Below are 26,434 nucleotides of genomic sequence, written 5' to 3' on the forward strand. Positions count from 1 at the left end.
AGCCACGCCTTTGAGGTTCAGATTTGTAGTAGCATTTCATAATTGTGCGGTTTTCTGGCATTGTGTATTTCTGCCGCTTCTGTGACTGTTCATTTGGGGTTTGATGATTCCGTAGCCCACTTGTCGATGGATGTCCAGAATCAGCAGCATCCACCGCGGTACTTTTTATCCTGGGCGACGACCGAGCCAGTATAGACTTCGTTTGGGTTTGTTTCTCCATAATGCTAATGGGTTAGGTGCTCTTAGTTCTGCTCCTCAGCTGAGGCCTCTCTGGCTTGGTTGGACCTACCGGTAGTTACACTACCGCCAGCACAGCCCTCAGTCATCATTGGAGCAGTTAAGCCCCCCCACCACGTCAAGGTGGCACCTGCGGGGGGGATTATTATTATTATTATTATTATTATTATTTTCATTTCATGTAGATAAAGTCTGTGAAAGCTTACATTACCAACTTCATTATCTCAACTAATCTCTAAGGCACTACTAGAGCTCATAGCACACTGAACCAACTTTAGTTATTGATAAGCTGATTGTATATTATTCGCCCTTCTGCAAGCAAAAAGAACCCTCCACAAAAAAAACCCTGAAGCCCATTAACAAGAAGTTTTAAATAAAAAAAAATTCAATCCTGTTAGACCACAATAAAAAAGATATCAGCAACAGATATTTTTATTTGAGTTGTTAGGAAATCTAGTAATAGTAAAGATGGTTATGGACATAATATGATTAACAATCATGTTTACTGAGACCACTTCACATGGGCTGAAATTTGGTGGCTGACGATTGGTTCTCTCACCCCCTGGGTGGGCGCCACTGGTATCGCTGCCTCTGGCAATGTGAAACCCAGGCTGCTTTCTCTCAGTTGCCCCCTTCTCCATTGCCTCCAGCTCTGTGCTTCTTTGCAACTCTGAGGAAGGAGGCAGAAAGACCCCCTCCTTCCTGCTCCCTTCATCCTCCTGGAGCTGAACAGAGATGCCATTCACTCTCAATCCAAATCGATGCTGGGGGCAGAAAAGGCTCCATGCTGGTTTCTTCCATTTAGCGTGCTAATGACAATTCACCTAGAAACCTCAACACAAGGGCTGAAATTTGTTGCATGTGTAAATTTGTTGCATGTGCATCCTTGGAAAGCTGGGAGAAGAAATCAGCCAAGGAAAGAAGGGTGAGTGAGGGGAAAAACAGCTGGTTCTCCCTTAATGCTTAAAACCTGAACCCAGCCAGCTTTCTAAAGCTTCCCCTGTGTGATGAGGGGAAGCTGGGATGGTGCAGGGCAACAGGTCCCCATGCCCCCTGGGTGGGCGCTGCCGCAATTGCGATGATTTGCAGCTGTACTCAGAGGTTCTGGCACTGTGTGTGAAGAGGTCCTCGATCCCCCCTGTCAAAATGATTTGTTATCTTCCTCCATTAAACTTGGCAATCTGTATGAATCAGTTCACTTTGTGAAAAAAAACACATACATTCTCAGATATTTATGTGTAACCGTATATGTGTTTATATGAAGGGGGAAGAGAAGGGTATGTTTCCCTTATAAAAGAGCTGTATTGTCTGATCCTGCATGAGTACTTGTTTCATTAAAACTTTATTTCTATTAACACTTATTATTAATGTTGGGCAGTGATATTTATCACATTAAGGACACTATTTCTAACTGCTGTGGATGTAGAGGTGGCTACTGCCCATTAAACTACTTGAATAGCTGAAAAGCACTTAAAAGCACTCTCACGGATGGATGGGACAATTAATAGGAGACAAACATATTGAAACCAAGCACATTAAATTAATGTGTTTATGAAACATAGGTGGGCTATCAATGCCTTTGTTGACTATTCCTTTGATATTCAGTGTTTCCTTGACCCAGAGGCCATTACTTTCTGTACAATTATAGCATTGTGATTCCACTTGAACTTACATGGTTCCATCCTATAGAAGGTTGGAATTTTTAGTTTAAGGAGGAAGATGTAGACTTCTCATCCAGAGAGCTTTAGTGTGTGACCAGTCTACAAACTGCAGGATTCCATATGGTGCAGCCTGGGAAATAAAGTGAAACCACACTGCTATAGCTGTATAGTATGAACAGGCCCCCAAATTCCTACCTGTAGAATATGTGAACAACTGTCACACTTAGGGCAGTGGACATCCCAGAATATCATTATTGGAAAACATGACTAAGAGGGATAATACGAGTTTTTCCATACTTTCATTTGGGGTATGTGTAGAGGTGCCTGGTGGATCATTTAGATTAATTTTTTGAAGATTGTCCAGAAGCCTGAATGAAATTCAGGCTTCAGTGTTCATTAAACTATTTCTACATTTTACATCATTGATATGAAAACTGGCTTTTTAGGTTATAAAAATTATGCATGGCTATATGAGTGTTCACTGTGTTGTTGCAAAAACAATAAAAAACAAAATGAGCAAAAATACGTTCAGGTTAGAATACCAAAATAATGTCCTGATCAGAAAAGAAGCACATCATTATGTTAGAGTCTGTATAAAGCTACATTCATACTATCACCCCCAAATTAATAGCTTTAATTTTCTTCTTGTTCTTTTTTTTCCATTATCAAATTTTGCATCATATTTTTTTCTTGGCAGAATTTCTCGTTTAGTTCCCAGTTGATGAAAATGGCTGGTATCTATTTTTGCCCATATAGATATATGCACATATATTCATATTTCTTTCTTTATACTAATCTTCTAGGCTGGCTTCACAGTTGCATTCAGATAGCCAGTCCTATTTACTTTACATTTTTTTATCCATAGATGGACGATATGCAGTGGGGCAAAGGAGTGAAGAAAATCCCTACTTCAGTCTGCAGTGTTCCCTGTAAACCAGGAGAGCGAAAGAGGATTATTAAAGGGATGAGCTGCTGCTGGCAATGTGAGCTGTGTGATGGATACCAGTATCAGGCCGATGAAGTGAGCTGTAGACTCTGTTCCTACGACCAACGGCCCAACGCGAACCGCACAGGATGCAGCCCGATCCCTATTGTGAAGCTGGAGTGGCATTCCCCATGGGCTGTCATACCAGTCTTCTTGGCCATGCTTGGAATTATTGCCACCATTTTTGTCATGGCTACGTTCATTAGATATAATGACACCCCCATTGTGCGGGCTTCTGGAAGGGAACTCAGCTATGTTCTATTGACAGGAATATTTCTTTGTTACATCATCACCTTTTTAATGATTGCCAAGCCGGATGTAGCAGTGTGCTCATTCCGGCGTATTTTCCTGGGATTGGGGATGTGCATAAGTTATGCTGCTTTGTTGACTAAAACAAACCGAATCTACCGCATCTTTGAACAGGGCAAAAAATCAGTGACAGCACCCCGTCTTATTAGTCCAACTTCACAGCTAGCAATTACTTCAAGTTTGATATCAGTACAGCTTCTTGGGGTTTTTATTTGGTTTGCAGTTGACCCTCCAAACAGTCTCATAGATTATGATGAACATAAACCAGTGGAACCAGATAAAGCCAGAGGAGTTCTCAAATGTGACATTACGGATCTACAAATAATATGTTCTTTGGGGTATAGCATTTTTCTAATGGTTACATGTACTGTGTATGCCATCAAGACTCGGGGTGTCCCAGAGAATTTTAATGAAGCCAAACCTATTGGATTCACTATGTACACTACCTGTATAGTATGGCTTGCCTTCATTCCAATTTTTTTTTGCACTTCGCAAGCAGCTGAAAAGGTAGGTGAAAAATAAATAATGCACAGGAGTATTGTGGCTTAAATATATACATGTCTTTCTCTTTAAAGAGCTTTCTAGCATCAAACTAATTGTTATACAAAAATATTTATAAAGCCTATAGCAGTACACCATGTTGGTGTTCCATTCCACAAGTTAACATCTAGTTCTTTCTTTCTTTGTAAACTGTTTATAATCAGTTGGATCATCAGTTTCATTAATGCATTTTTCCTGCTTAGTGAATATAACACATCCGTCATTTTAGCACAAGAGTCAGCTAAACTTTGATTACAGAATGTAAACATGGCATCTGTCAAATACTTTTCTGCAAATCCATATTTCACAAATTCAGAACAAGAGAGAATGAAGGATTGTTAATGATGCCTGAGGGGCATATGTTGAACAATTAATCAGTAAATCAAACTTGAATTTCTCAAAATATATGTCCTTGATCAACTCTACAAATTTAACTAGAACATGCCTAATGGTAAGTACTGAAAAGATTCTATTTGTTGTGGAAACTACTTTTCCTTGTTTCATTGGCATGCAGTAGAGGAAGTTTGGCATAGTAATAGGTGGTTAATGTTAATCATAGAAATGTTATTTTTGTTGTGATGTCATGCCTCTTTTTAAAGGACTGTACAATCAGAGTCCTATGAATAGAAGAACCAGCAATAATCCTTAACTGCAGCAATTGTTTAAACCAACAATAACCAACTGTTTGCTTCAACTACTGCAAATTTAAAAAAAATCATTAGAAAGTATGCAACATGATGGCTAGGTTTACTGAATAAATTGTAGTAAATGTGTAAAAACTGCAAAGGGATTAACTGATTCGTTCAGGCTGAATGGAACCAGAATAGCCTGTTATGAATAACAGAATTTTTCAATAACTTTAAAGCATAGGTTCTTTTTATTGCAATTTCCGTCTGAGAGGTATAGCAGAACTATTACACAAACAACATTTAGGCATTAGACATAAAGACATAGAGTTTCTATGCAACTACATTGGATTCACAAACAACCTAAAGTTACATTGGCTAACAAACAGACAAAGGGGGGGTTACATTTTCACTCAGCATTCACACACATCTACATGCATCCATCTTCATGCAAACAAAGATTACCATATCCTTTATCTCTCCTTGGAGAAGCACCTGCTTAGGCCAGACCCAGATTCCACTGCATCCTGCTAATACATAGTTCCAAAATGCAAAAACTTCAAAACTCCAAAAAGAACATTTGCAAAATGAACTCCTTTCTCTTCCCATGAGAAAAGGAGGCAAGTGACTGCTTCCTTGCAGATCTGCCACTTTCCCATACACCATCTCCATGATGGGTGAACAGCGTCTCTGTCACAATTCCTGGATTCTCATAATGTCACCTGTATAGCAATATTTTGCTGATGTTGTCCCAAAGTTGTAAATGAATGATAGACGTCTTCCATGCTGGAACCATCTGTTTCCTGGACCAGATGTTGACGCTTCTTGATTGGCGTTAGCAAACACAAGCAGGTCTGTGTTGACTTCCTTCTTAACAGTTGTAAACATTTACTTAACTTGATGTAAACGTTTCTTTTATAATTGTCACAGTTCTTATCACAGTTTACCAGGCAGGTCAACTATTTCCGGTCTTATTAACAGGTTTTAATTACAATTCAGCAAGCAGGTAGTTAATAGTTTGCAGGCCTTAATCTACAGTCTGTCTCCAAATTTACTAACTCACATTCATTCATCTCCCATTCATACTCACACATAATATATACATATTTTGGTCACAAGTCTTTGTAACACTGGAGTACCTTGTTATAACTCCCTGTACAAAGACATATGTGACGTTTGACAAAGGGCATTTCTGTCACATTTTATACTTCTCTCTCTTTGTATTTTTGATGTGACGGAAACAATGGAGCTTGGGGCAATCAAGGAAAGAAAATGGAAATTTCAGAAGAGGGAAGGCAGATAATAGTGTTGCTTCAGAAGCACACAATATATGTTTGCGGTACAAGAAACATACCATGCTTCTGATCTACAACCAATTGAATAATATTTTTAAAAACCCATAGATTAGAACTTTTGCTTACTTTTGCTCATGTGGGGACTAGCCTTCCCATCAAGTGCAGAAGTGACATCCTCAGGTTTCAAGATTATGGGGACAGTAGCTTTCTTCTTAGAAATTTTCTTTTCTTTGTGTTAGAGCTGAGTGTGCCACACAGTCTGTCCTGCAACCCATCATTATAGAAAAAGAAAATTATAGTTGAAATGTTCAGAGTACGAAACTTATGACAATATATGAGCCTGACACAATCTTTCAGTGTATTTTTTGTTGTGTCAGAAGTGACTTGAGAAATTGCAAGTCACTTCTGGTTTAAGAGAATTGGGCGTCTGCAAGGAAGTTGCCCAAGGGACGCCTGGATGTGGTAGGCTCCTCTCATGTCCCTGCATGGGGAGGTGGAGCTGACAGAGGGAGCACAAAGTGGTAGTCCATGTTTTCTTGGATGAGTGACCATCGATAGAAAAAAATGTGGACATAACCTTTATAAGAGTACAAAACCATGTGCTATAAACGTATTCAGATAATTAATAGCTTGTTTTACTCTTTGTAAGTACTGCTAAGAAAACATATCTCCCTACTTATATAAAGATTAGTTGCTAATCTTTATTTTCTTGGGGTAAAAACATTACCTATTAACTAAATGATTAATTGTTGATGCCTGTAACAGTAAAATTTCCTATACTTTACATTGTGTGTGTAATTCTACTTGAATTTTTTAAATCACTGTGGAAAGGGCTGGTTTGTCAGGGATTCCTCTTCTTCAGAAGAGGAAGGGGAGCAGGAAAGTGTTCATCAATCTGAAGGTGAGTTGGAGTCTGAGGAGGAGATTTTGCTAGTACCCTCATTCCAGGAGAGGTGAAAGGAAACAGAGTAGAGATGTCGTTCAGCTAGATTAGCTGCCAGAAATGCAGCTGAGTAATTAGGAACTGCTCTAGCAGCTGTGTGGGGACCCAGGGCTATAAAAGCCGAAGCAGGTGCAGCCAGCTCTTGCTGGTAACAAACTGACTCTTATGCCTTCACTCTCTGTGTGCCTGCTCCAAGTCTGCATCTGGATTTATGCTTGTTTCTTGGTCTGAAGTAAGACTTTCTGGCTTTCTTTTGCATTATTTCACTGAGTGTACTGTACTTTCTGCTTTGCTGAAGTAAAGCACTTTTCATTTACTTACCACAGTGTCTTAAGGCTGTTCTTGAAAGACAAAATAGGACAGATTGTTACCAGCCTAAATTTTTTTACAGCCTTAACTTTTCAGCCAGCCATAAATCTGTATGGTCATGAGGAGTTTGAAGATTTAAAGCAACAAGTAGCTGTTTTGAAGTTAACTGTGGAGGAGTTGCAGAGAGGTGCTGCTCCAAAGCAGAAATGCCCAGCAACTTTACCAGAGAAATTTACAGGCAACAAAGAAATGTTTGAGACTTCCATTACTCAAGTTGAACTGAGTAACAGCTGCATCCTGATGCCTTTACCTCAGAGAAAGTCACTATCTCTTTAATGAGTGAGCCTGCTGCTAAATGGGCTACTCTATTGTTGCTTCAGAGTAGTCCCAGTGCATTTTTGGAAGCCTTGAAACAACATTGGGGCGATCCCTTGAAGGCTGAAACAGCCAACCGGAAGATTTGGCGACTGAGGCAAGAAACTGGCTCTGTGGCCTCTTACAACTCTGTTTTTTGCCTGCTGACCCAAGACTTGAGTTGGAATGAGGCTGCTTTCATGGATCAGTATTGGGAGGGTCTCAGTGATGCTGTGTTAGATGACCTCATGCGGTTTGACCCCCCAGCCTCCCTGGAGAAGTTGATGCAGTCCAGCCTGAGGATAGAGGGACAGTTGGAGTCCATAAGGCTGTTCCGCTCCACCCCGAGCTCCTGACAGTTACCTGCACTGTGGTCTTGGGTACCTTCAGTCACAGCACCTGCCAGTGTGGACCCCATGGTACCTGAGGAGCCTATGTAGTTGGGTGGAGCACGCCCATGGCTCTCCAGCCAGGAAAAGGAGCATCGTCGCCAAGCGGGCCTCTGCTTCTATTATGGTCAGCAGGGGCATTTTGTTCGAAGTTGCCCCGCCAAAGGGAGAGGTCCTGAGCTGTCGGGAAATGCCCACCCTCAGGTCTGAAGGGGCTCGGTGACTTGAGGGGAGGTGTTTTGGCAGGGAAGGTGTCGAACAGAGAGCCTACCGGTGGCCCGTTGGTGGTCAATGTTACTCTGACAGTGCCGTCCCTTTCCCCAGTATACATAGGGGCCACACTGTATTCTGGGGCCTCTAATAACTTTATGGACCTTGCTTTTGCTCGAGGGCACCAGTTCTCATTGGAATTGCTTCCTGAACCTCGTCCTGTGGTAACCATCGACGGACGGCTTCTGCATTCGGAACCAATCACACATCAAATGACACCAGTACAGATGGAGGTCCAAGGACACCTTGAGAACCTGCAGTTTTACATTGCGGTCATCCCGAATTTCCTGCTTGTGCTGGGAATGCCTTGGCTGTAGAAGCACAACCCGCATATCTCCTGGTGACATCATGAGATCATCTTTGCATTAGACTACTGCCAGGATCATTGCTGGCCAGAGCACATCTTGGCAGTGAGTGTGCCTGCTTCCAGTCCAGCGGAAATGACTTTGCCCACCAAATACAGGGTTTATGCCGATGCGTTTGACAAAAAGGAAGCAGACCAGTTGCCACCACATCAGAAGTTCAATTGCCCCATTGACCTGGTCCCGGGAGCCCCCATTCCGGATGGTAGGCTCTATGCACTCTCTGAACCAGAACTGGTAGAACTCCGAGATTTCTTGGAGACGAATTTAAGACGGGGTTTCATCCAGCCCTCCACTTCTCCTCCTGGTGCTCCAGTAGTTTTTGTTCGGAAGAAGTCTATAGAGCTGAGACTTTGTAATGATTACAGGGCATTGAATAAGATCATGATTCGGAACTGCTACCCTTTGCCCCTCATTCCAGAGTTATTGGAACAGCTTAGGAGTGCTCGGATTTTTACCAAATTATATCTGCGCAGGGGCTACAATCTAGTGCGGATCCAAGTTGGAGATGAACGGAAGACGGCTTTCCAAATGCGCTATGGGCATTACAAGTATCGCGTGATGCCTTTTGGTCTCTGCAATGCTCCAGAGGTTTTTCAGCACTTCATCAATGAGGTCTTCCGACACTATTTGGATCGCTTTGTGATCATCTATCTGGACGACTTGGTTACATTGATCCTTTTGCTATTTTATTCACTAAGAATACATGTCTTGATAGATAACCTTGTACTTACATATTGCACATTCTGCCACCTACAATAATTCTGATTCTTGTAATCTGAATGTTCACTTGAGATCCAGCCATTATCTATTGGAGAGGAAATGAAGGAAATATTGACAATGGTTTTGTCAATCACAAATCTACTTGTAGCAATCTGCACATTTCCAAGAACATGTGACACACAAAAATGTGTTACAAACTTCTTCAAAAGATAAATTATGGCTCTTTTTGGTTTTACCAGCCAGCACTGGTATCTATTTCCTTAGATAAAAATATTTTTGCATTGCCATTTTATTGAGGATAAGGTCTTATGAATTGATATCAAAAAATCTTCCTGACATCAAGATACATTATATCCACAATAATTGTTCTAGTTCACTGGACCTGTTTCATATGGCTGCTGCTGTTATCAAATGCATTTCAACTGCTGCGATAAATATATAATTGTCTTGTCATCTGGACAGGTTTGGTCCTATCCAATACATTGCTGTCCTTTTTTAAGGGTACAGTGTTCCCTCACTACTCTGCGATTCACTTTTCGCAGATTCGCTGTTTCACAGTTTTTCAAAAACTCTAAAAGACTATTATAAATCATAAAAAATACAATTTACAGCCTAAGGAAGGGAGGAAGGAGAAGCCAAAGGGAGAGAAAAGGAGCCCAAGTGTCAGGAGGAAAAGGAGGCGATTTATCAACACACAATTGGTTGATAAAGACTTAAAATAGTGTATAACTATTAAAATAATGTATAAATATTAAAATAAATATAGTGCCCCTACTTCACGGATTTTCACTTATTGTGAGTGGTCCTGGAACCTAACCCCTGCGATAAGTGAGGGAACACTGTAAAGAGATTGTTTTCCTGCTTCCATACTTTGTGTACAAAACCTGGGATCATTACAACACTGTCAGGTTTAGAGAGTGCCTGTCCCAACTCACCTAGTGAGTTTCATGGTTCAATGGAGCTTTAAACTCAAATATCCTAAACCTCAGTCTAACTATCAATTGTACAACACTCACTGTGTTCTTTGTACTTGATTTCGGTTTCCTTAGCATTATAGCATAATTAGTATCTAGCTACATAGGTCCTTCTAACATTTATATGCAGGGGGGAAAAGCAGACTTTTATTACATGTATTATAAAGGCTGTAATTGTATTCTTGGAATAATATTCAGACAGATGAAAGTGCTAAAAGATCAAATGTTATTAAAGATTAAATAATTACATTTTGGTGGTTTCTTTAGTATGATGATTTGGAGGCTATACGTGATTGGAAAGTATATTCTGACCAAATAAGTAGATAGAAATTACAGTATGTGTTAGAATCAATTGAAAGCAAAACATTGGGTGAGATTCACCAGGACATACAGCTATGTGATGTAGTTAATATCCATCCAATTCCCCTCCCCCAAAACCATGGCCATTGGAAAATGGACAAAGCAACAGGCAAGTCTCCAACTATTTTTAATAGATGGGTGCTCAGAACCAGACATCCACAGGATCATTGGGGTTTTCTTCCAGAGGTCTTTGAAGATTATGCCATTGTTCCACATCCAGCTATATGAAAATGACTGAATATTGTCTGGTGAATCCCCTGCTCTCCCACCAACCAGTATATGATTGGTTTGGGACATACAGCTGAGATAAGGTAGGTTTTAGGCTTGAGTTGTTCACTGAATGGTCAGTACTAAATTCCAACTTCTGCAGTGTCAAAAAGGCAGCTGGGTACAATGGAGACTTTTTAAAAAGGGGAGTTTATGGATGCCTCAATTATTCCATAAAAGAAAAAATTTCCCACCAACCAAAGAGTATAATTAGACTAGTGAGAGCACAACAGAGTATAATTATCTTCTCCACAGCTCTGGAGAAGACAACCAATTACAAGACCATCTTACCATGTGCCACCCCCACCCCCAAAGAGCACTGATGGCACAAATTTGTAATTCACTCACCGAATGCCAGCTAATGTATTAGTTTTTGTAATTTTATAATACCATAATTTCTGAAACAGAATGACAGTATTAAATTTGTATATTTTATTCAGATTTACCTATGAGTATACCACTATCTGCACCTGGAAAAAGTAAATTTTGGAGACAGAAATGTCTGTAGTCCTGCATGCATATATTTAATGTCTCTGATATGTACCAGTTGCAATTTTTTTAGCCTGGAAAAGGATACATGCTATGATGATAGAATTGTGTGTGTGCAACAGAAGAAGAAAACCATTCTGGAGTTGTGCCGACATTAGTGTCCTGTCTCATTTTTTATTATCAAAACCTCTCATAGTTCAAAGCTTTGAAAATCTTCAGAATGATGAAAAATGTAGAAGAGTGACTCTTTCTATACATTATTTATTTAAAATAGGTTTTATCTTGCTTAACAGCCCAGAAGCAAGGCAGTCAAAGCAGTTGAACAATGCAACTGTAACAATGCCCAAATCATAAAACCATGAAATAATACAGTATTGTAGTAATGAGCATAAAGGACCTGTCAAACCAACATATGGTGACCCTATGAATGAGAGGCTTTCACGATCTCTTCTCATCAACTGCCCTGCTAAACTTTTACAAACTTGGGACAGCCGTGGCTTCCTTAAATGGGTCTACTCATCTGTAATGTGGTCTCTCGCTTTTGAATTTCTTTTGTTGAGAGAAAAAGCAGAGCAATAATAATAATAATAATAATAATAATAATAATAATAATAATAATAATAATAATGTTTCAAAATATTTCCATGAATTCAGAAGATTTTTTTGTGGTTTTAAGGCAAAGAATTACTTCAAAATTATGCAAAAAATTAAAGGGTGGTACTGGTGAAGTGTTTTGGTGGCCAGGCTCACACTCTTGCATTACGAGAGGCCAATGGATGTTCTATGAATTCATTTCCAGCTTGTTTGTGAACAGGAAGTAGTGAGCAAAGCTTTGCTACACAGCAATATGCAGTTCAAAAGAGCTGACATCCCTGATGCATGATTTGCTACCCAACTGAAGACTGTGGCAGGCAACATGCCTTGTTAACCTCTTATGTTTGGAAAGTAGGTGAAGTACAAATGAAACAGTAGTGATAATGCTAGCGATATAATTGGCCTTGACAATAAATCTGCTTAAAATTCCCAACAGCTCTGTGAATCCCTTGATCAGAAGCAAAGCTCCCTCCAAGAAGTGTGAGGCCAATTATAGAAGCTATAGGTTTATGCAGAATCAATACAAAGTGGCACTTGAAAAGAGCACAAGCGGCCTCTGTAAGGTCAAACAAAGCACAGCAAAATCGATAAGCCAAATTGAATCAAAATATTAGAATAGTGAAGTGAAGAGATCAGTAGGCAAGGGAGTCAACCAGGTCCTGTAGCAAATTGTTTGTGTGACTGACACTCAGTGAATACAATTATTTCCTGAAATCTGCCCCTTTTACTTGCAAATACCTTTTCACTTTGAATAAGAACATCTCTCTGTGACTACAAAACCAGTATTTTCTGGTCAAGAAGTGATATATTGAGAATCATCTTACAAGTGGCATTTCTGTGCTGGAGAAAGATTAATCTGTTCAAAAACATGGTGTCAATCTTTTATTAGGCTGTATTGTTTACACGCATGAGAATGCATTGTTTATTTGCTGTATTTTTTGCTGTATTAATATTCTAGACTTTAGGTTATTTTTATCCTTGACAAAGGCAGGTAAAGCTACTTTTCCACATTTTGGAAATATACACATACTGTATCAATAAAGGTGTATTTCCATTCATTTAAAAAATGAAATATAGTAGACTTTTATCTTTGACTAAGACAGGTGATGCTGCCTTTACTCATTTTCTTTGAAAGTACAGTAGAATCTCAGTAATCCGAGCCCCGGTGAAACGAGGCTCTGGATTATCCGAGGGGCCGCTGGGCCCCCCTCCCCCTCTCCTCCCCCTCCCAAAGGAGCCCTCACCCCTTGGAAGAAGCCCATGAGCGCTGCTGCCTAGCAACGCTCATGGGCTGCTTCCCAAGAGGCGAGGGCTCGGCCCAGGGGAGCAGGCCACAATTGCTGCTGCTGCATGTCACGACCCAGGCTGCAGAGCACCAATAACCATACACAGAGGCCAGAATCTATCTAATATCTTTATTAAGGAAATATATAAAGTTAGTAAAAGCAAGTGTATGAAATAGTTCAGAAGTAGACCTTTCAGGAAAGGTCAAAATTAGTCCCAAGAAACAATGTCCAATATGAAATATTAAGGTCCAAAGTTGTAATCCAATAACCGAAACACTCACTTTGCCAGGCAAAGTGAGGGGAGATGACAAGGTCCTTTAGTCCATGAACTTGAGCAAGGCTAGGAAATAACTTGAAACAAGGCTTGATACAATGCAACAAGGCACGGGGAGCGAGAACAAGATCCGTGGAATTACTTGGCAAAATCCGGAAGACAAGGCAAGGCTGAGTCCTGGAAAACAAGGCAAGGTCCGTGGAGGTAAACAAGGCTGGAAACGGGAACGAAGGCTTGGAAACGGAGCGAAGGCTTGGAATCAGGAACAAGGCTTGAAACAGGAACGAGGCTTGGAAACGGAGCGCGCTGTCCACACACAACTTACTCCAGTAGCTGACGAATTGACTCCGCAAGATGCCTTTGTGGGTAAAACACCTAAATAGGGTCTAGTTTTCCCACCAAAGAGCAGTTCTCTGGGGAACTAGAAACGAAAGCTAATCTCTGAGTCCAGATGCATGACTCCTTAAGGTTTCCCATGGAAAGCAGGCTTAATCAGCTGAATTCTTAGCAGCTATCCTAGCACTCCTACGAGAGGCCGCTTGAACTGCTCTCTGATGTTTACAAAACTCGTGGCGAGAAAACACAGGAGATTTAGACTCAGGGCTTGTTTGACAGATTTCTGGAAGACAAATCTCTTGCAGGTGCAAGGTTCCCAAATCTGGCTGGGAAGGTTCCAATTCTGACTGAGACGGTGAAAAACCCAAGTTCTCCTCTTCATCTGGGACTACAGTGCCATGAACGGGACTACATGGCCCATGACTCATCACACTATCCCCCTCCTCAAGCCCCCTCTCAAACCGGGACACTCTCCCCGAGGCGCGAGGCCGCGGCTTGGCGGGATAGGTCTGATGGAAGCGGCGGGTTAGATCAGGAGCATGGACTGTGGAAGCGTCTTCCCAAGAGCGTTCCTCGGGGCCAAAACCCACCCAGTCAATGAGATATTGTAGGCGGCGGCGGTGAAAGCGAGAATCCAAAATGTCCTCAACCTCGAACTCCTCCTCCCCATTCATCAAAACAGGAGGGGGGGCCGGTCGGTCTGTATCTGGGCGCACACCATCCGCCGGAAGGAGCAGGGAGCGGTGGAACACTGGATGAATGCGCATTGAACGCGGAAGTTGGAGTTTGAAAGTCACGGGGTTAAGTTGCGCCACCACTGGATAGGGGCCAATGAAACGGGCATCTAACTTCCGGCAAGGGCGATGGGAGGGCAAAAAGCGGGTGGACAGAAGAACCCGGTCTCCTACCTTGATTTCGGGGCCCGGCTGGCGATGTTTGTCCGCGTGACGTTTATAGTCCACCTTGGCTTGGTTTAATTGCTGGAGCAAGAGTTGTTGCACCGCTGTGAGTTCCTGCAGCCAGTCCTCTGCTGCGGGAACTTCTGAGGTTTCAATGACAGGGGGAAAGAAACGTGGATGGAAGCCATAGTTTGCAAAGAACGGCGTTTCTTTAGTAGAAGCCTGGACCCCATTGTTGTAGGCAAACTCTGACAGCGATAACAGGGAAGCCCAATTGTCTTGCTGGTAGTTCACATAACAGCGAAGGTATTGTTCCAAAGTGGCATTGGTGCGCTCAGTTTGCCCATCTGTTTGGGGATGATGAGCCGAAGATAAACGAGAGTCTATGCCCAATAGTTTTTGTAGTGCTTTCCAGAAACGAGAGGTGAATTGGGACCCACGGTCTGTGACCAAACTCTTGGGCAATCCATGCAATCTGAAAACATGTTGGAGGAATAGATCTGCAGTTTCTTTGGCCGTGGGAAGGCCATCACAGGGAATGAAATGGGCTAACTTGGTGAAAAGGTCCACCACCACTAGGATCGTGGTGAATCCACAGGAAGGTGGTAGATCAGTGATAAAATCCGCAGAGATTATTTCCCATGGGCGGGATGGGGTAGGGAGGGGATGCAGAAGCCCTGAGGGCTTTTCTCTTCTTGTCTTGGAGCGCTGGCATACTGGGCAGGTGTTGACATATTTTTCCACATCCTTGCGGATCTTGGGCCACCAGAAATCTCTTAGGATCAAATGCATGGTTTTGAATAGCCCGAAATGCCCTGCTGGCTTGCAGTCATGACACAGACGAAGTGTTTTTTCCCTGCCCGGTCCTGGGGGGATGTAAACATGATTTCTATAGCAAAGTAGCCCATCCTTAAGCGAAAAGGGAAAGCGTAGTCCTTGGCGAAGTTGGTCCTGTGCCCAGGCGTCTGCTTGCTGACTAGCCCTGATTTCCTGAGCACAAAGGGGTCCTGGAGTAGGGGAAGTTGATTCAATGGGAGTGGATTTGGTGTTTCCCACTGTGAGCGTGGCAAAGTTCTCGGGTTGTAGCAGCTGGGACTCAAAGGTCTCCTTGCGCCCTGCAGCGTATTCCGGTTTCCGTGACAGAGCATCTGCTTGCTTGGTCTGGGCTGGGGTTACATAATGAATTTGAAAGTTAAAACATTCAAAGAATAAAGCCCAGCGTTGTTGCCTTTGATTTAGCTTGCGGGCAGTTCTTAGATGCTCTAGATTTCGATGATCAGTATGGACTTCAATGGGAAATTTGGCCCCTTCTAGCCAATGTCTCCAAGTTTCAAAGGCTGCCTTTATGGCCAATAGCTCCTTTTCCCAAATGGTGTAATTTCTCTCTGGCGCGGTCAATTGACGGGAATAAAAGGCACAAGGATGAAGATGGTCTCCCACTGGTTGTAGGAGTACAGCCCCAATTGCCACATCGGAGGCGTCCGCCTGCACAACAAAAGGGGTTTCAGGATCTGGATGCTGAAGGATTGGCTGGGACGTGAATAATTTCTTTAGTTGCTGGAACCCTTTCTCTGCTTGATCTGTCCAGCGGAAAGGCTGTTTCCCACGGATGCAACTGGTGATTGGGTCAGACCAGCGGGCAAAGTCTGGAATGAACTTGCGGTAGTAGTTCGCGAACCCCAAGAATCGTTGCACCTCTTTCTTGTTGGTTGGCGCCCGCCATTCCAATACTGCTGAAACCTTAGCCGGGTCCATGGAGAGCCCTAGTGGTGAGACGCGGTACCCCAGGAAATCTACCTCTTGTAGATCAAAAGCGCATTTTTCCAGCTTGGCATAAAGTCCATGATCCCGCAATCGTTGTAACACCATTCTGACGTGGTTCTCATGCTCTGATTGTGATCTAGAAAACACCAAAAAATCGTCCAGGTAGATGATCAAGAACCGATCTAGATAATCCTGAAAGATGTCATTGACAAAATGCTGGAACGTTGCGGGAGCTCCACATAATCCATAATTCATAACTCGGGACTCGAATAATCCGAATTTAGTCTGGAAGGCGGTCTTCCACTCGTCCCCTTCTCTGATGCGAACTAGATTATAAGCCCCCCGAAGATCCAGCTTGGTGTAGACCTTGGCTCCCCAAAGTCGGTCTAGTAGGTCCGAGATCAAGGGCAGGGGATAGCTGTTCCGCTTAGTGATATTGTTCAATGCTCTATAGTCCACCACCAAGCGTAAGTCCCCTGATTTCTTTTTCACAAACATCACTGGGGAAGCGGCTGGGGATTGAGAGGGTCTGATGAATCCCTTGCGAAGGTTTGACTCTATGAACTCCCTGAGAGCTTCTTGCTCCGGTTCAGTCAGGGAGTAGAGATGTCCTCGCGGGATCGGGGCCCCCTCCACCAAGTCAATGGCACAGTCATAAGGTCTATGTGGGGGTAATCTCTCGGCTTCTTTTTCATTGAATACATCCCAATATTCTGAGTACTTCTTGGGCAAGGTGATAATGGGTTCAGTGTCTGTGGCATGGCAGACCTTGGCTACAAGGCAATGGTTTTGGCAATATTTTGAAGCAAACTGCAGTTCTCTGTTGGACCAGGAGATGCTTGGGTCGTGAAGTGTCAGCCATGGAATTCCCAAAATTACAGGGAAATGGGGAACCTCGGTAACAAAGAAGGAAATCTCTTCCATATGTTCCCTTATCCACATTCTGGTGGGTTCCGACCACTGGCTTACGGGACCCGTCTTGAGGGGGCGGCCATCGATGGCTTGCACCACACGGGCATTCTTGAAGTCATGGTATTGTAATCCCAGAGAGTCGGCATACTCTCTATCAATGAAATTGTTTGTAGCTCCTGAGTCTATCATGGCATGGACCATGACTGGCCCCTTTTTTGCTGACCACAAGGTGACCACTAGAAGAAATAGGACCCCGGTTGGCGGCTCTTGAGTGGGTTTTTTGACCGGGTTGGCGAGCCTCTCTACGCCCGGTCGCTGGCTTCCCCCGCCGGCTGTGCGCCAGCCGCCTCAGACGTCTTCGTCTCCGTGGAGGACGCCGCCGCTAGACGGGCGGGGGGCTTCCCTTTGGCTGGGCACTCTCTGGCGAAGTGGCCCCCGTTTCCGCAGTACCAACAGAGATTTAGGCGTTGGCGGCGGGCCTTCTCGGCGGCATCTAACCTGGGACGCACATTGCCCAACTGCATCGGCACCTCATCGCTCCCCCTGGGGTATGGGGCTGGTGGTGGGGGTCTCCATACTGGACGCGGCTGGACGCTGGTGGGAGCGGGAGGTTTCACCCCAGCTCTACCGCTCTGGCCTCGGACCCATTGTTTTCTGTTGGCAAGCATGACTTCAGCTCGTAAACATTGATCAATGAGTGCTTCAAGAGAGTGGGGGGGATCCACTTTGGAAATTTCCTCCAGCATCTCGATGTTGAGACCCTCCCGAAATTGTCCTCTGAGGGCTATATCATTCCATCCGGTGCTGTGGGCCAGCACTCGGAACTCGGCTATGTACTGGGACAAGGGTCTGTCCCCCTGAGAGAGGCGCCGGAGTTTATGGCCGGCTGCCTCCAAATTGTCTTCGATCCCCCACGTCGCCTTAATGTGATCCAAGAAGTGTTGCGCTGATCTTAGGTGTGGGGAAACTTGGTCGAACAGTGCCGTCGCCCAGTTGGCCGCTGGCCCGTCTAAAAGGCTGTAGATCCACGCCACCTTGATGTCTTCTTGGGGAAACTCGGCATTGCGGGCCTCTAGATAAGCTTGGCATTGGCGACGGAAAACATGAACCTTAGAAGCTTCTCCAGAAAACTTGGTTGGCAATGCCAGGGCCGGGAGTCGGATTCCGCGTTCCTTCAATCCCTTTATTTCTCCCTCCTGCGCATTGAGCTTATCACGGATGCGGTCCACTTCCTCCTTGTCGATGGTGTAGCTAAGTGGCTGGCCACCCGGCACGGTTCCGGTAGACATTCTGGCCTAGGTTAATTGGTGCTTAGGGTGGCGGAGTCAAACTGTCACGACCCAGGCTGCAGAGCACCAATAACCATACACAGAGGCCAGAATCTATCTAATATCTTTATTAAGGAAATATATAAAGTTAGTAAAAGCAAGTGTATGAAATAGTTCAGAAGTAGACCTTTCAGGAAAGGTCAAAATTAGTCCCAAGAAACAATGTCCAATATGAAATATTAAGGTCCAAAGTTGTAATCCAATAACCGAAACACTCACTTTGCCAGGCAAAGTGAGGGGAGATGACAAGGTCCTTTAGTCCATGAACTTGAGCAAGGCTAGGAAATAACTTGAAACAAGGCTTGATACAAGGCAACAAGGCACGGGGAGCGAGAACAAGATCCGTGGAATTACTTGGCAAAATCCGGAAGACAAGGCAAGGCTGAGTCCTGGAAAACAAGGCAAGGTCCGTGGAGGTAAACAAGGCTGGAAACGGGAACGAAGGCTTGGAAACGGAGCGAAGGCTTGGAATCAGGAACAAGGCTTGAAACAGGAACGAGGCTTGGAAACGGAGCGCGCTGTCCACACACAACTTACTCCAGTAGCTGACGAATTGACTCCGCAAGATGCCTTTGTGGGTAAAACACCTAAATAGGGTCTAGTTTTCCCACCAAAGAGCAGTTCTCTGGGGAACTAGAAACGAAAGCTAATCTCTGAGTCCAGATGCATGACTCCTTAAGGTTTCCCATGGAAAGCAGGCTTAATCAGCTGAATTCTTAGCAGCTATCCTAGCACTCCTACGAGAGGCCGCTTGAACTGCTCTCTGATGTTTACAAAACTCGTGGCGAGAAAACACAGGAGATTTAGACTCAGGGCTTGTTTGACAGATTTCTGGAAGACAAATCTCTTGCAGGTGCAAGGTTCCCAAATCTGGCTGGGAAGGTTCCAATTCTGACTGAGACGGTGAAAAACCCAAGTTCTCCTCTTCATCTGGGACTACAGTGCCATGAACGGGACTACATGGCCCATGACTCATCACACTGCAGCAGCAATCACAGGCCGCTTCCTCCGGCCTCTCCCTCTCCTCTTGCGAGAAGGAGCTCTTTTGCGCAAGAGGAGGAAGAGGTGGGGGCTTCCCTCTCCCTCTCGCGAGAAGGAGCTCCTCATGAGAGGAGAGGTAGAGGCATGGAGGAAGCAGCCCGCGATCGCTGCTGCTGCCTTGCGCTTCTCTAAAGGCCCAAGCACCGGGCGAAGGGAGCTTTCGCCGTTCGGCCAGTGCTTGGACCCAGGGAGGGAAGTGTGAGGCATGTCGCTAAGTAGCGGCATGCCTCATGCTTCCCTGGGTCCAAACGCCTGACAGAGGGAGTTGTTTTCTCCCTCCATCAGGTGCTTGGACCCAGGGAGGGAAGCACGAGGCATGCCCCTGCTTAGTGGCATGCCTCATGCTTCCCTCCCTGGGTCCAAACGCCAGGCAAAGGGAGAAAACTCCCTTCGCCCGGCGCTTGGGCCTTTAGCGAATCGCGAGGCATGTCGCTAACCCAAGTTGGGGTCCGCCCGTTTAAATCGGATAACTGAGATTCTACTGTATACACATATTATATCTACTAAGGTCTGCACTCATTTTTAAAATGAAATACAATTAATTGAAACTTAAGCAACCAAAACTCTCAAGTAACTAGTAAAAAAAATAGGAATTAATACTTCAAATAAGATCTTGTTTGTCCTTATTCAATGTCTACCCAGTAAACTCTCTGCCCTACTGCAGCAATTTTAAGATTGTAATGTGTTTTTACTTATAAGTTCATTGAAGTTACTGAAGTTCATTACCTTAAAAACTGCAATTTAACTAAAATTGCGTATTGCATTTGCAAAGCTGTTTTAAATACAGTAAAACTGTGTTGTATTGTTAAATTTGTTCTAGTCTTAATTGACTTTTAATTATTGCATTTTGATATTAATATTGAGACAATACATCGTTTGTGGTATGGTATAGTATGTGGGATATAGTATTAGAACTATTTTAGTAGTTACTCTAAAATAACTAGAAACTACATTTATCTACCACTCTTCATGGGTGCCGGTTAACTGAGAGCACTTCTACACATACTGCAAACCCTAGAAGTAATCAGGTTAAAAAAGGGGGAAGAACTAAATGATTTTTAGCCAAAGTGCAGGAGGGATCGGGTTAAGAGCTAAAAAACACGTGTTAAAAAGGTGCGCTTATAACCCAATTCAGCCTGAAAAAGTGCACCTTCACATGACTATATATCCCAGCTGTCATGCAAAACATGTGCTTTCCTCCCCTCCCCTCTGTGTAGACTGCCCCAGAGTACATGGACTTTTTAAAAGCCTGAAAAAGCTGATCAGCTGATTGGGCTGTCAAACAGACACACAGGTGGTTCAAAGGAAGTAAAAATGAAGAGCAATTAGAACTCTCTGAAACACTTTTTTATAATTTGTAATCATAAACAGAGGTTGAATTAAGAATTGGGGGAAGAGAGAGATCCAGCTGAAGTTTTTTTTCTAATCCCTTCATTATGCGCTGGACCTCATTTGTGCACATGTGAATCTGCTTGTTTTTATATTAAGATATTCGCATGTGTGAGTATATGGTCCAGCGCATAACAGAGGTTTTTTTGTTTTTTTAAACAGAACAAAAAAACAAAACAAAAACAAAAATACCTTCTGCTGGATGTCCCCCGTTTGCCCTGCATTTTGATCCAATACTGTGAGGATGGTGGGGGACCATAATCAAGGACTGACAAGTTTGTGTGTGGACTTTTTGACTCAGTTGATTTTGGTGCTGTCTAGAGGCAACCTATGTATTCGTCAAAGGTTTTCAGCGAATTTATTTTCTAGATGGCATTATAAATCTCAAAAACATATTTACAATCACAAAGTGAGTTTTGACCCAGATTGTCTTCCAGAAGTTCTATAAAATAAAATCCCAAATGAAGTCTTCTCCATGCCTATTTTTTGCACACCTTCCAACTTTTCACAAATGTAAAACAAGAAAAAATCAGAGTGTTGTTACAAAGGCAAAAATGAGGAAGATGGTACAAAGCAGGCAAGGCTGCCACACTTTGTTTTTGCCTTGAACCTTTTGGCAAAGGCAAAATTTCACTCCCTCCAGTCTTCTACTTAATTGAGTTGAAGCTGTTTTTACATTTTGAACTCAGTTTGCAGCAATCGTCATAATTTGAGGCAAAAGATGAAGGAGAAAGACAATTAAGCATTTTAAAATCACTGAAAATGGGATGACAGAGGATTAATTGGGACTATCTTTGATATACAGGGACAATTTGAGAGTATGCTTTAGTGTTAAAGTGGAGATACTACAATTAATATAGCAGCTGGGAAAGGTTCGCTTTTATGACCCAGTTATGGAATCCTCATTGCATTATTTTATTCCAGGTATTCTAACCAGCAATAAATTTGAACTTCTTGATCTCACTCTTTCTTTTTGCTAATCTGACTGTCTTTTTCTCTCCTGACATTTTTTAAAAGGATTTTCTGTTCAAATCTATAACATAATCAGGTGCACAAAATACATTCATTTTCAATGGCAATAAATACAATTTCATTTGCAGGCATATTAAAACATATTAAAGATTGTTACCTTGCTTTACTTTAAAAAATGTTTATAGAAAAGACGGAGTTCCCCACATTTTTGCCACTGCTTAACCAATAACGCTATTGTGTGTCCCATCAGAACAGAACAGCACACCTTGGAAAAATGCTTGATATTTTAGTTGCTATAGCAGCTATTTAGTCATAGCTGTCACTGTTCACAGACTGCCACTGAACTATTTCATGTTCTCTCTAATGCTGACCTGAAAAACAGAGAACTCATTGATGGAAACTTGTGTCCTCCCTGAGATCCATCTTTACTCCACGAAACAAAACAAAATCTACAAACACCTTTATTCTTGACCAAAAATGGGAAAAATACCATCAATTTATATAGCATCATCACTGCACGTGGTGCTTTACTAGCAAAAGAAAAATAAAACAATTCCCAGCTCTCAGGTTTACAATCTAATTAGGACTAGACACAAAAGGAAAAGGAGATAGCTATAAATCCAGCAGATATTCTCTCTTTTTCAATTAACAAGTTTGCCATATTCTGAGGAAGGAAAACTGAAACAAGACCCTACTAACAAAATCACCAGAAAAATGAGCACTCTTATCAAGAACTCCTCCATTAACTTTGACATACGCCAACAGCTGTGCAAATCAGAAGCCCTCCCACCCAGGCTTTATGGACTCCCAAAAATCCACAAGGACTCCATCCCAGTCAGACCCATTGTAAGTGCACTATATCAAGGACTCAACACACTTCATAGAAAAGATCAGCAACCTCAATCTAAGCACCAAGGACATCCTGATCAGCTTTGATGTGGTGTCCCTATTTACCAAGGTCCCGGTAGCTGACACCCTCACACTAATCAAACAAAACTTCCCAGAAGACATCACAGCCCTGTTTCACCATTGCCTCACCACTAGCTACTTTCAGTGGGACACTGGATTCTATGAACAGAAAGATGGAGTGGCCATGGGGAGCCCTCTCAGCCCAGTAGTAGCAAATTTCTATATGGAACACTTTGAAAAACAGGCCCTAGAAACAGCACCAAAAAAGCCAACTGTTTGGTTCAGATACGTAGATGACACTTTCACAATTTGGAGCCATGGAGAGGAAGAACTCAGCAAGTTCCTGGACCACCTTAACAGCATCCACCCAAACATCCAATTCACCATGGAAAAAGAAAATGAAGGAAAACTGCCATTTCTAGATGTTCTGGTCATCCGCAAACCCAATCAACAATTGGGCCACACAGTTTACAGAAAACCTACTCACACAGATAGATACCTTCATAAAAACTCCAACCATCACCCAAGTAAAAAAAGGAGCACAATCAAAGCCCTGACAAACCGTGCACAAAGAATCTGCAAACCTCGTCTCCTCCAAGGTGAACTAAACCACCTAAACTGGGCTCTACAGGCCAATGGATACTCCACCACAGACATCAGAAGAGCTGCAAGGCCAAGCCATGAGAGTCAAGACGAAGATCCACCCAGAGGAAAGGTGTTCTTACCATACATCAAGGGAACCACTGACCACATAGGCAAACTGATGAAGAAGCACAACCTACAAACTATCTACAGATCCACAAAGGAAATCCAACAAATGCTACAGTCAGCGAAAGACAAGAGGGATCATCTCTCCTCTGCAGGAGTCTACCGGATACCATGCAGCTGTGGACAAGTATACATAGGGACCACCAAACGCAGATCCCAAACAAGAGTCAAAGAACATGAAAGGCACTGCAGACTAATTCAACCAGAGAAATCAGCCATAGCAGAGCACTTGAATCAGCCTGGACACAGTATATTATTTGAGAACACAGAAATGCTGGACCACTCCAACAACTATCATGTCAGACTACACAGAGAAGCCATTGAAATCTACAAGTATGTGGACAACGTCAACAGAAAGGAAGAAACCATGAAAATGAACAAAATCAAAACAGTAGATGGGAACCAACACTCTGAGGGCAGAGGACAGCTAATGACTGAACAAAGGATGCCCCCCCAGGCAAGAGACAAAACCTTTCCAATGCTAATTAGGGTGATTAACTGAAACATTAATGCTGGCTTCCCAGTGACAAAGGACTCTTGCCACACCCTGGACTCTCCACAGATATATATTCTTTCCTTTCCTTGCCTAATTTTATCTATACCTCACAACCTCTGAGGATGCCTGCCATAGATGTGGGTAAAATGTCAGGAGAGAATACTTCTGGAACATGGCCACACAGCCCAAAAGACATACAACAACCTGCCATATACAGTTGTTTTGGTAAATCATTCAGAAATGAATTCCCTTTCCACCCAGATTCAGCAGATGGAGGACTTTTTCCATTCTGGATTCTTTCTAATACTGACAAATTTCATTTCCCTTATCTTAGTACCAAATCTAGTGAGTGCCCAGCTCTGTGAGTAGGTGCCAGATACGAGTTGGGACAGCCCCATGGTTGCCATGGGAGCCATGAAGTCCTGAGCTGCTCCCAACAGGGCGGGAGTGGGCAGATCAAAAGACAACCTGGTAAGATGGCACTACCTAGAGAAATCTTCCACCTTGTGTGACTGTGGAGCTGAACAACTTATCATATGTATGCTTGCCCACAATGCCCTGCCTCATGCACAGAGGAGGAGTTGTTTAAAGCAATGGACAATGTGATTGCTGTTGCCCGCTTTTGGTCCAAAACTGTTTAGCTGTTTGTGATTCCTTTATTTGATCACTTTTAAACTTATTTATTATGCAATGCTTTTGACACGAAACAAATAAATAAACAGGGTGGTCTCTGCGTGGACATTGAAGTCCCCCAGCACTATAAGCCATTGGGACTCCAGCGCCAGGCCCAAGATCACCCTGTCTAGCTCAGGCAGGGAGAATCTAGTGCAGCAGGGTGGTCAGTACATTAACAGAATCCCTATTCTGTCCTGGTCACCTACCCTCAGGTGGACACACTCAATTATGGTTGACTGCAGGATGGGGCACCTGGTCAAAGTAGCCTGGGGGGCAAAGCTGGGTGAGCTTAACCCCACAGCCTCATCCAGCTAGGTCTGTATGTTCATTGAGGATTAAATCCTGGAGGACAGTTGTTTTTCCATTTACTGACCTGGCATTCAACAGCACCACCCTTAATCCAGAGGAACTTCCATTCTGGGTACTCAGTTTTATTGTGCCAGGAGACCATTTTTGGAACTATTAATACTTTCTGTCCCTGTGATAATTGGATTTTGAAAGGTTGGCTTGTTGTGGAAACAAGGATTGGTGAGAAAGCTTCAGTGGAGACACATTTCTCCCATGATAACACTTTGACGAGTGAATTTCCCTTCCTGGGGTAAGTTTCTCTCACTTCCTGTTGTCTCACCCTGTTCTTAGCTATAGGTTGTTTGTAAATCAGATGCTTGTAACCCAGAGACTGCCTGTAATAATTATTCAGCAATGAAATAGACCTATCGTTGTTTGTCACTGTCAAATCATACAACGACATCTCTTGCCATATCTTTAGTATCATCCCATTCTGAAGAATTGAATTTAATGTCTGCTTTAATGATATCTAGAAGTAAATCTTCAAAGCATTTTAATCACATCCAAAAATTCCTTATATTGTTATAGTAGTATTCAATAATAGTTTCTGTAAATTAGTATTCTGGTAAATCTTGCTTTCCTACGTATTTCTCTATTTTGTCTACAGAAACAGCTTGTCTTATATTATATAAAGAAAAATATCATCTATGAAAGGTTTTTGGAATGCTTACATTATAAGCTCATATTTCCTTTTCTTCTTGTAACTTTAACATTACTTTCCCTCCCACCACTTTTCTGTCTCAGCATGTATGTCAGCCATCTCCCTGGTTTATTTGTCCTGCTAGGGTTTGCTATAGTTGTAAGGTATCGAATTTGAAAATATGAAGAGAATTATGGCCTAAGGCCATAATCATGCTCTTCATTTAATAACTTAGCTGAATGTTCATTTTCAGTTGGGAACATAGAAAACGCCATGAATAGCATAAAAAGTATATTCATGCCATTGGTAAACTTCTGTATCTTTAATAGAAAAAAGAGATGAATACAAAAGCATAATTAACAACCAGTGTCTTTTGTTGAATTTTTAGTTATTAAAATCAGGGTCTTCACAATGGAGGGATAATAGTCCTATTTAATTTATATGAACCGCGTCACAATGGTGATGTATTCATTTAGGCAGAAATTACTTTTTTAAAGTTGGCACCTCCGGAGATAGGTCTGCAGTCACTGTGGAATTCTTTGAAGCCTGCAAGCTCTGATGCTTTGATGTTTCATGCAGAAAGTCAAGATTTTTTCCCTATGTGATTATTCTGCCCTCCTTTACTGCTTGATCTTGCCTATACAAAGGAATGAACACAAAGTAAATAAATGCATTAAAAAGAAAATTAATCCCCCAATGAACATGCATTA

The 26,434-nt window shown here is 42.8% G+C and overlaps 1 protein-coding gene across 4 annotated transcripts in view; it reads left to right on the forward strand.

The window, feature by feature from the left end:
- grm7 (glutamate metabotropic receptor 7) overlaps positions 1 to 26,434 on the forward strand; it is a 642,411-nt gene that overhangs the window by 512,452 nt on the left and 103,525 nt on the right. For 3 of the 4 annotated variants that reach the window (XM_062973827.1, XM_062973825.1, XM_062973826.1), the window contains exon 8: positions 2,764 to 3,699. The exons of the other annotated variant lie outside the window; for it this stretch is intronic. In XM_062973827.1, coding sequence (XP_062829897.1) covers positions 2,764 to 3,699 — 936 coding nt within the window. The remainder of the gene's footprint in view (positions 1 to 2,763; positions 3,700 to 26,434) is intronic. 4 annotated transcript variants of the gene reach the window in all.

The sequence above is a fragment of the Anolis carolinensis genome, chromosome 2 (assembly GCF_035594765.1).
Source record: "Anolis carolinensis isolate JA03-04 chromosome 2, rAnoCar3.1.pri, whole genome shotgun sequence".
Classification (NCBI taxonomy): domain Eukaryota; kingdom Metazoa; phylum Chordata; class Lepidosauria; order Squamata; family Dactyloidae; genus Anolis; species Anolis carolinensis.